Source organism: Schistosoma haematobium, chromosome ZW, assembly GCF_000699445.3.
Source record: "Schistosoma haematobium chromosome ZW, whole genome shotgun sequence".
Lineage (NCBI taxonomy): Eukaryota > Metazoa > Platyhelminthes > Trematoda > Strigeidida > Schistosomatidae > Schistosoma > Schistosoma haematobium.
In genome coordinates, this window is record NC_067195.1 from 73,165,653 (window position 1) to 73,176,725 (window position 11,073).

At 36.7% G+C, this 11,073-nt stretch overlaps 1 protein-coding gene across 2 annotated transcripts; it reads right to left on the bottom strand.

Annotated features, from left to right (window-relative positions):
* Window positions 1–2,389: 2,389 nt before the first annotated feature.
* On the bottom strand, window positions 2,390–11,044 carry RAB2A_1 (Ras- protein Rab-2A). 2 transcript variants are annotated; one of them, XM_051218858.1, is made up of 6 exons: window positions 10,993–11,044; window positions 5,518–5,657; window positions 5,398–5,480; window positions 5,088–5,361; window positions 3,409–3,580; window positions 2,390–3,375 (listed from the first exon to the last, which is right to left on the bottom strand). In XM_051218858.1, exons 1-5 carry the CDS (start codon window positions 11,036–11,038, stop codon window positions 3,482–3,484), a joined length of 642 nt encoding a protein of 213 aa, XP_051072412.1. In that variant the 5' UTR covers window positions 11,039–11,044; the 3' UTR covers window positions 2,390–3,375; window positions 3,409–3,481. The 2 variants fall into 2 exon arrangements, with proteins under 2 accessions (XP_051072412.1, XP_051072413.1); XM_051218857.1 differs by having other exon boundaries at window positions 2,390–3,580; window positions 5,088–5,358.
* Between the last annotated feature and the right edge of the window lie 29 nt (window positions 11,045–11,073).

Below are 11,073 nucleotides of genomic sequence, written 5' to 3' on the forward strand. Positions count from 1 at the left end.
TTCCTTTTCGTCAAGGAGGAAGATGATGTGAAAAGAAAAATGAAAAAGCCATGATAAACAACGGAAGCTATTTTTCTGGACATTATTTCACTTAATTTAAAGTACTAACATTCAGTTTGGTCCCGGTTTATTCCATACACCATAAGCTTTCGTTTGATGCATAATTAGCTGGCGTATTAATTCCTACTATAAAATCATTGCAATTTATACATAACATTTTATACCCTAATATTTAATTGGGAAATAATTATATTTTTCAAACTGTGTATGCGTTGTGGTTGTATTAGTCATCTATTTATTCATGTACCTTTTTGTGTTGATCTGAATCAGGAATAAATCGAGTAGTGTTCCGGTCTACATTAACACTATTGGATGCCAGATTAGTAGTCAAGAGGTTAGGAGTTTGCGCGCTAGACCGAAGGTCTTGGTTTCGATTCCCGCATGCAGGGTTGTGGATGCATATTGTTGGGATTCCCATGATAGAACGAAACAGCTGTCTATAGCTTCCAGGTTTTCAGGGGTGGATAAGCATTTGGTTTGTGATTTGAAGTGAGAAAATTGTGTTTTTCCAAACGTGAATCCAATTAACCAAAATATCGCCTGCATGCGTAGGTGAAAATTGTTAAATATTAGTTTACTTGTAGGCAATCGTAGTTATAAAAATAACTTAAGAAAAGAATACATGCTGTTATCTGTAGGTTAACATTACACTAGTCATCATAATACGGAGACGCGATGAAATATGGCTAGAGTTTGCGATTTTCTATGTAGTTAATAGGATAATTTTCGATCATAGGAAAAACTATGCCACACTTTACATATGGTGAATGAATGGGTTAGTACAGCAGTAAGAACAGATTTGCACTGTTAAAATACGAATCAACCGTAAATGCGATTGCGGTACGTAGTACATGATGTCCCGATGAGGCGCAGGGTTACCGGAAGACGAAATCTGGTCTTCAATTGCCAATAATTCGTCTTTGTCAAAAATACTATTTTCGATACACAATTTTATCCAACCTAAAACTCCAGTGGAAGTATGATGGAATCTGTGCTAATTGGTTCGAAATTGGGATAATTTATCTAGACTATATAGCAGGAAAAATCAAAATCTGAAATAAACGAATTTCTACCTCATCAATTAACACCTAAAAATGTTGACTTTTTTACTTAGTCTCTTTTTTTAGTTAATAATACTAACCGGGTGCCCAAACCGCTAATCTAGTAAATGAGTGTTGTAACGACAATTTCTGTTGAAGCTACATACAACGGATAGCGAGACTTCTAATTATAATCCATTGATATGTCTATAGTTGGACACAAATAAGGTGGATTCACATCTAAACACCCTAGTCATTTATTTATAAAACATATTATGCTCTATTGAGACAACTTCTTCAATTAAATACTGGGAACTAGAAAAAATTATCACTAAGACAGTAGGATTGATAAAATGCAAGTGGACAACTAAGTAAACACGTTCAACTCCATATTTCTGACTGTAAATCATACCTATAATTTGTGAGCAAATTATACTACACAGCAGTTTAAAGTTCGGCGCATTAATTTGACATATATAAAAGTACTGCATCATTCTCATCATATGTTATTTTAACAACAGCACGATTAAGATATACTTCGATGGTAAGGTCACTCAATAATAATTTAATAATTTAATTTGATGCAACCTGTTAACTAAGTTAGGCAGTTCTACTGTATGGAGCTGAAACTTGGAGAACTACAACAACCACAATCAAGAAAGTACAAGTATTTATAAATAGCTGTCTACGCAAGATACTCAACATCCATTGGCCGGATACCATCAGCAATAGCCTTCTGTGGGAGAGAACAAACCAACTACCAGCTGAAGAAGAAATTAGGAAAAGACGATGGAAATGGATAGGACATACATTACGCAAATCGTCAAGCTGCATCACGAGGCAAGCGCTAACTTGGAATCCTGAAGGGAAGCGAAAAAGAGGAAGGCCAAAGAACACATTACGTCGGATAATAGAAGCAGATATGAAAAGGATGAATTACAACTGGAAGGAGTTGGAAAGGATTGCCCAGGACAGGGTTGGATGGAGAATGCTGGTGAGCGACCTATGCTCCTTCACGAGGAGTAACAGGTGTAAGTAAGTAAGTAAGTAAGTGTTAACTAAGTTCATGGTTATGTAATTAGCCAACTTTCAAGTTTAATAATTTATCTGAGGTATAAAATTACAACCCGGCTACATAAATTGGAATGAATACAGTTGAATTCTAATCTATGACCTACTAGTTGAAAGATGAGTAGTTCTTCAACAGTTAAACACCATCGGTGTACACAGTAGACCAATTTTACAATATTTATATACCCCAACGGTTAAAACAATAACAAATGAACAAATAACCAAATAACATAAATTTCAAAATGAGATGAAATATACGCTGTCAAATGCATACACAACAACAACAAAAGTAATTATTAGAAGAGAGACAAAAAAGCAATAGTTCACCACAATTAACACATGTTAGAAATATATAGAATACTTTGTTTCACATGTTCATAAGTGTGTATGTGTAGTTGTTCTTCTGAAACTGTATTTGGACAGTGAAAAAGTGAAATATTCCAGGGTAAACATACACAAAACATCAAGTGGACAAAGATATTTGTAATTAAATTACTAATTAGCTTTTTCTTTCAATTAAGAATGTAACCAATACAGAACACATGAACACACAGGTATCACACTTATTTACTTGTTCTCCTTTAAAACCAAGTTTATGAATGTAGTGATTAGTGTGTCATAGATTAAAAAGTTGATCACCAAAACAGCAATTAATTTCCACCTACTGAATTTCCTAATAAGATATTTGTATATTTAAAGGAGGGAGAGAGATAGTGTACATATCAAATGTATCATGAAAAAGATTGAGAACAAAACAAGAATAAACGGTATATGCCGATTAATAATCGAGTATAACAAACAAATTCTCTATTAATTTATATTATGAGAAATATTGTCCAATAGACAGATAATTTTTATTGAATGTGAACAAAACAAACGAAAATGTATTGGTCACTAATTTTGCATAATGAGCAATGATTGAAGTTGATGAGTTACAATGATATTTGTGTAGTTATTGCCGAACATGATAGATATGAAAGAAAGACTAAGAAAATAGACATTGAAGACGAAAGAAAAGGGAGTGGAGTACAGAGATACTGGGGGACAAGATAACATGATGACAGAAAAAAGAAATAGAATGTACGTAAGCAGAATGAATCAATCGTCAAGCTGCACATAATTATCACATGGATTATAGGAATTACTCAAAATGTAACGGGGGGTGGAAACAATAAGTGCAAACAAACGAACACGATATTTATTTCTGTTATTATTATTAATTTTCAAATTGTCTTACCGAGGTTTCTCCTCTTAACAATCAAAACAAAAAACCCATAAAGGATCCATCAACACATGGTATTTATCGATAATTAGCAGCAACCGGCACCAGAAGTACGATTTGTCATGTTATTATTATTATATGCTCCACCTACCGGGTTATGATGAGGTCCAAGTTTAATCCCATTTGCCTTGTAAAATAATGTAAAAAACAAAACAAGTAGAAGGAAGAACACTGTTGGGAATTGAAAATGTTGTCAAAGATCAAGCTTTACCCATATATACCACTAGGTTGTGGATATTCATGCAAAATGAGTGAAGACCTAAACAGAACGTGAATTGAGATAGGGTTTAACATTGTAACACTTAAATTATTCGTTAGATGTTTCAACAACCGATATGGAATAACCAACTAGGAGTTAGTGAATTGCCAACTTGAATTAAGTTGCCGAATATTTTTCACTACTCACTATCCCACATAGCTAATCTCTAATGTAGATCAAATAAGATACATGTAATTAGTAACTAAGGTAATTATCATCGCATATCAAGTCATGTTCTATAACTGCGTAGTGACCTGGTGGTTGAAGAACTCTGATTTCAACCAACAGATTCCAGGATAGAATCTCGCGTCATCTACTTAGGCTAAGGGAGCCAAGTATTATTAGTACCGTTATGCAATTTATGGTTCAAAACAGAGTACATCACCTTTCATTTCGTAGTATTCAGTCGTTTAGGTTGGTATCTTGAAGGATTTTATGATAACCAATTCTATGTTAAGCTGCGGTTTGGGTACTTTAGTTTCAAATATTAGATAATACTCTTTTAACGCGGTTAAAGTGACAATATAAAATGGTTAACAAACTTATGATAACAGGAAAAGATTAAGAGTGATGGACCCGATAGGAATGTATGAATCTCCTGGTTAAATTTCACGAGATAACAGTTGAAGAAGAAATTAGGAAAAGACGATGGAAATGGATAGGACATACATTACGCAAATCGTCAAACTGCATCACGAGGCAAGCCCTAATTTGGAATGGTGAAGGGAAGCGGAAAAGAGGAAGGCCAAAGAACACATTACGTCGGATAATAGAAGCAGATATGAAAAGGATGAATTACAACTGGACGGAGCTAGAAAGGATTGCCCAGGACAGGGTTGGATGGAGAATGCTGGTGAGTAACCTATGCTACTTCACGAGGAGTAACAGGAGTAAGTAAGTAAGTAAGAATATTTCACCGATATGACAAAATTCAGAACTTTTTCAGTACAGGACGAAACGCACGAATTATTTACCTACTTTCTAGTAATTAGTGTACATTTATTAAGTTTTAATGGACCACAAAAATACAACTGAAAATTATTTAAAATCCCAAATCAGTCCTAAGTATAGAAGCATTGATTTATATTTAGTAGTATTCTTTGATACACAGAATTTACATTGTAATTGACAAAGTAATATGTCCTGCTTAGATTCGACCCGTATTAATATCATTCTTTAATAACCGAAGGAACTGTATTTAATTATTTAAAGACAGGAAAAATTGGCATTGACATTACTTCCAGATATTCAGTTAAACTTTAAAATAATATTAACAACACTAGATTTTCTGAAATCTGTTATAAAAACTCTATTTAAATTGTCAACAGTGGTAAACATAGAAGTATTAATAATTTGATTGAAAGAATAAACTTACCTCGTTATTGACATCAAGAACGCCCTCCTGGATTTTTCCATGAATACACTTCGCTGTATCAATAAAGGCGTCTTCAACATTAGCGGCAGTTTTAGCTGATGTTTCCATAAAAATTAAGCCATGTTCTCTGGCAAATGCTTCACCTTCCTCTTTTTGAACATCGCGTCGACTTTCCAAGTCACTTTTATTTCCTATCAGCATAATAACCATGTTAGAGCTTGAATGTTGTCTAGCATCCTCCAACCAGGTAGTTAAGTGAGTAAATGTTTCTCTTCTGTAGAAAACAAATTATGAAAATTAAACAAATTACCTGGTGATATCATATACTAGTAATGCACCTGCTGCACCACGGTAATAAGATCGAGTAATTGATCGAAACGATTCTTGTCCAGCCTGAAAAGAGAACTAAACTTAGAAAGATATCACTAACAGTGTCCCATATTTGTAACTTGATTTGTTTGTCATCTATATTGATCATTCGAGCCCCGAATTCAACACCGATAGTTAAATCATGAACTGGTTGAAATCGCTTGTCAGTAAACTGCAATAGTAAACATGACTTCCCAACGCCTAAAGAAATGTTTAACAAGAACAGTCATAGGTGTAATTTACTACAAAATTACCCCAATCTAAAAAAAATCTGAATATTTGCTACACAAACAACAAAAAGACATACAAACAAAACTTCAGAGGTAAATTCAAGGTAGTAACAATGGAGGTAAACTTTTTGGCTTTGAGTAGATGGATGACATTATCTTACCGTCAGATGATACGCAAACTATCCAAAGGACCCCCAATTATTTGCTGATCGATGTGTGCTTTGTATAATTGAAGTGCAAACTACTTCTCGAAGACTTGAAGGACCATGTATCTGCACTAGCTCTCATGTGGTGAACCGCTAAAAATAGTCGAAAAGTCCGTCTATCATGGTAGATGTATACGAGTTGGAGGTGATGCGTAAAATGAGATTAATTTACATGTCGCGAAAGGTAGAGTTGTTTACGTAAATCTAGGTCAACTTCGATGTTGTCGTAATGTCAGTCTGATTTTAAAAGGTTGAATTTACAACACGGAGGTAGTGCTGTTCTCTACTGGTGGGACCTGATCTCTGTTCCGAGCTGAGGGCATTCGGTAGCAACAATGTATTAGTTATACCACTGTTCGGCAATGAGCCTGGGTGCAATGATAACAACTTAATGGGTGTCATCATCTTGAAACACTGGCTTGGGTGGGTTGATCAGTACAGAAATTTCCATATCGTGTATTATTTGCCGATGCTGGACTGGTTGAAAAAACCGGTGATGGTCAGTTAAAGACATTATCCCGTGGAATGAAAAGTAGTTGTGTAGAACTGGTATCTATCGGCCCATTGCGAATCCCTGTTTGGGGTCCGAGAGATGACGCAACTCAGTGGCTTGAAGAGCTATAAGAAACGGCTCACAGCAGGGACTTATGAGAGTAATGTTGTAATTTTCTTTCACATTAATCGTAAAAGTGAGATGAACTTATTTAACTGAAGGGATTTTTTCTGGTTGCATTTTTCTTAACTGTATAGTTCCTCCCATCACTTTCTTTTATTCATTTATTCTTCTATCTTATCAGTCACATTTTCTTATTGTGTGGCACATTTCGGTGTTTATTTGAAGCAGTGTTTATATCTTAAAATAAAGTAAATACTTTCGGTAAACTTAAATAAAAATTTTTAAATAGCCCCAGTCAGTCAGCTACAACGTAGGACCAGGTACATATATGCATCGGTCCAAGTTTCCACATCTCATTAGAACAAGATGAATACCAAATTCATAGGTGCAGTTACTTCAACGGCAGTAATATATAAAAGATTGTGTATAAGGCTATAGTACAAGAAGAGTTATTTCGTAAAAAAAAGTATGAAGCAATTTTAATCTCATAGTTTAAGGGGAGACAAAGAGTGTATAAACCTACGCCATTGTGGTCGATTCTGAGCCATGCCACCTACAGTCTCTAACCATTGGTTACGATAGTCACGCGGACCCCGACCAAGTGGTCTGCATCTCCCAACATGGCTCAGACTAGAAGTTAGTGACTTCAATGACTGATAAACATACCTCTTCTAAAATCTGACGAATGACGAATATGTGGTCGATGCAGCCAAGGCCATGTCTGATTTCCTCGTGTTTTCAGTTCACGAGTCTTAGATGTCCGATAATTATTTAGGCTAGTATTTTAGACGCTATATCAGCCAAACTAATCCCTCTATGGTTATTATGGGATGATTTTGACCCCTTCTTATGTGTTGGGACAATCATTGATTGTGACCAGTCAGATGGGATTACGTCCAACTCCTACATTTCAACCAAAAATTCTTTGGTTGTACTGTAGCCAACATTCTACATGCTTTCAACAGAAGAATATTTTTCACCCAAGATCACTACTTTTATTTATCCTTTCTCCCATTATTATTATTTCTTCTTGAAAAACTATGTTCCGTGTATAATGTCCTAAGTAGTGTATATGATAATAGTGAGGGAATAATTCTGTCATCAGCTGTGTTCAAAGTGGAAACTCGGTACAATGAGCGCAAAAAACCATTTATCTGAAGACATGTTAAAATCAACCTGTGACAACCATAGAGGGATTAGTTTAACTAATATAGTATCTAAAATACTAGCCTCGATAATTATAAGACGCCTAACTAAGACTCGTGAACTGCAAACACGAGAGAACCAAGCCGGCTTCAGACCTGGTCGTGGCTGCATCGACCACATATTCACCATTCGTCAGGTTCTAGAACACAGGAATGCTTATCGGCGTCCGACAATGATAGATTTTGTTGACTTGAAAGCAGCATTTGACTCTATAGACCGCGAGATTCTGTGGCAGTGTCTGTCATTGAAAGGCGTACATCAGAAGTACATAAACCTTGTGAAGGCTCTTTACTCGAACACTACTAGTTGAGTCAGAGCTTATGGCGAACTGTCATCTGATTTTTCGATCTCGAGTGGTGTCCGGCAAAGCTGTCCACTATCTCCATTTTTGTTCAATTTCATCATAGATCTACTGATGGAAATAACGTTCTCATCGACTGAATTCTCGGGTATTGATCTCCTACCAGGAGGTCCGCTTATCGACTTAGAATAGGCAGATGATATAGTCCTGTTTGGTGAAGACGCTGATAAAATGCAGTCTTTTGGTAGCACTAAGCAACAATGCCAGAATGTTTGGAATGCGCTTCTCTCCCTCCAAATGCAAGTTTATGCTTCAGAACTGGTCTGCGTCAACACCTGATCTAAGGATAGGGAGTGAAGTAGTCGAACGCGTCGACAACTTCACTTATCTTGGAAGTCTGATCAGCCCTAATGGGTTGGTGTCTGACGAAATTTCAGCTCGGATTCGGAAAGCTCGCCTGGCTTTTGCCAACTTACGTCACCTATGGCGAAGGCGAGATATCCGTCTATCAATAAAAGGATGAGTATACTGCGCGGCAGTTCGTTCTGTTTCAATTTACGGCAGCGAAACATGGCCATTAAGAGTAGAAGACACTCGTAAGCTACTAGTATTTGACCACAGATGCCTTAGAAATATTGCTGACATCTGCTGGGATCACCGGGTGGGGTTAGAAAAGGTCGACCCGAAAAATGCACACCTCGCCTTATCCCACGGATATCCGTCTCCGGTGGTAAGGTCTCAACAAGTACGGAGCTAACACAAAAATTACCCATAAAAAGGTCGTGTGTGACCGACCTCAAGCAGTTGTCCCTTGGGCACTGCGGTCACGCTCCCAGGTCACTAAGACCACCTCTAAACCAATTTCCTTTTCAGGTACCTCCAGAAGAACCCTTCCACGGTGTGGGCAACCGGGAAGTGATAACCGCCCTCATACCTCTAACAGCACTCAAGACCACTGTATTCATAATCAACCAAGACCGGGTAAGTAATAGTGAGGTTAGATACAGGGTATTAGGGAATGATGGTAAGTCGGTTGATGAAGTTGTGAATCTTCATCTACTGAGATGGTTGAGCCACGTGTTGCGTATGACTGAACACCGATTACCACGACGTGCAATGCTAACCGGTGTTGGGGATGGTTGGAAGTTAAGGGCGGCCAAACCAAAACGTGGCATCAGTGCTTGAAGTCACGAACTTTTAGTCTGAGCCATGTTGGTAGATGCAGACTACTTGGTTGTGGCGTAGAAGTAGTCTGCATCTACCGACATGACTCAGACTAGAAGTTAGTAACTTCAAGCACTGATGCCACGTTTTGGTTTGGCAGCCCCTAACTTCATATCTTTCATTCTACGAACTAATTCTTTCTTCCTGTATTATATCCTTATTACAATCTTTCTTTTACATATTACCACCTCTGAATTAACTACTTTATGAATCCGGTGTCCATCTTGTTGTGTTAATGAGGTATGGCAACTTGGACTGATGCATATAGGTGCCTGGTCCTACGTTGTAGCTGACTGACTGAACTAACGGTTGAAGATTTTAGGTAACATGGATCAAAATCGATTGCGGAGGCGCAAATTCATTCATCCTTAATCTTAAACGAAGTCTTGAGTATTGACATCGTTTTTTATTTCATAATCTTTTATTTCATTCATTATTCTGAGAGTACATTCCTCAATGTTTACCTTCATTAACACTATGATTGTGTCAACTTCTTTGGTATTTATTTTGTAAATTTCCTCTTATTGTGTTGTTGTGATGCCAGATGACTTGAAGCAACGCACAAATGAAGTTAAGAATTGTAGTTGATTGTCCACACTTGGAACAAAAACTGAATTAACAGTGTAAGTCTTGCCAAAATAAAGGCATGGTTGTAAAGGCCAGGGGAGTTACACGAGGATGATTATGTGACCTTTTGTGATTAGTTTTTGACGTATCCGCACATCTTTCACACCTTATCGCCAGCATTAAAAATGTTTCGGTGGTCTAATTTCAGAATTTGCCCTCCTGTTGTGGAAAAGGAGTAGCATCTCAAACATTTCTACCAGGCCCTAAGCTTTCTTATGACTAAGTGGTTGGAGTTCGAAACTTACGACGATTTTGTACTCTTAGTTCCGTATGGAACCAAATCCACTATCTATGAACGCGTACAATAATATAAAGTCCAGTTTTTTTAACGACATTTCCTGTCTAAAGTACTGTAAGCGAAGTTAATAACGTTTTCTTGACTGTTTCAATACATGAGAGCATTGTTCAAATCATTTACCCAGTTAACATTTTTTCTCTAAGAAACGGGGTTGATAACTCCATGCTCGACTCTCTTCTTTCATCTGAGCTTAAGACCGGTAGTAACGCAAGAATGACTCCAGACGTAACATTGCACTGCATGAGAAAAACGCATTTAACAAATACCTATTCTTCATTTGGAAAACCGGATTTTCATCTGGACCTAAGAAAACCACAAGTCACTGACTCATAGGATCCTTTAAGCCTTATCAAGATGTTAGTGATACACCGATAAATTTCAATTGAAAGTAACTATTTATTATTCTACATTGGTAATGAGATTTTACAGTTTTTTACAGTGTAGAATCTAAGCAGATATCTGACACTCAGACCTGACCAATAGATGTTTGGGAAGAAGTTGAGTATGCGGTTAAGGAATCCAAAACCATATTTTGGCTATTACTCAGTTACTTTTTGTCACATTCGTCACCTTTTCTAAATAAACATGTGTTTGCAAATACTAATCGCGGTAGAAAAAAACAAATCAGCATGTAAGGAAAACTTGCAGATCTTCTAGGTTTAATGTTATGCAGTAAGAACAAATTAGGTCCATGAATATGTCAACTACATAATTCAATCAACTCAGTACGCACAACTGTACCACTGGTTTTAATGCAGGAATTAGTGTGATTAAAGCCCACCACATAAGATTAATTTCAAATAATTGGAATGAGTAATTTGTGCTTACCTGTATCCCCTATAATTATATACTTAAATAGATAGGCGTACGACATCCTCACTAACAAGAAATTAATATTAGCGCTATATG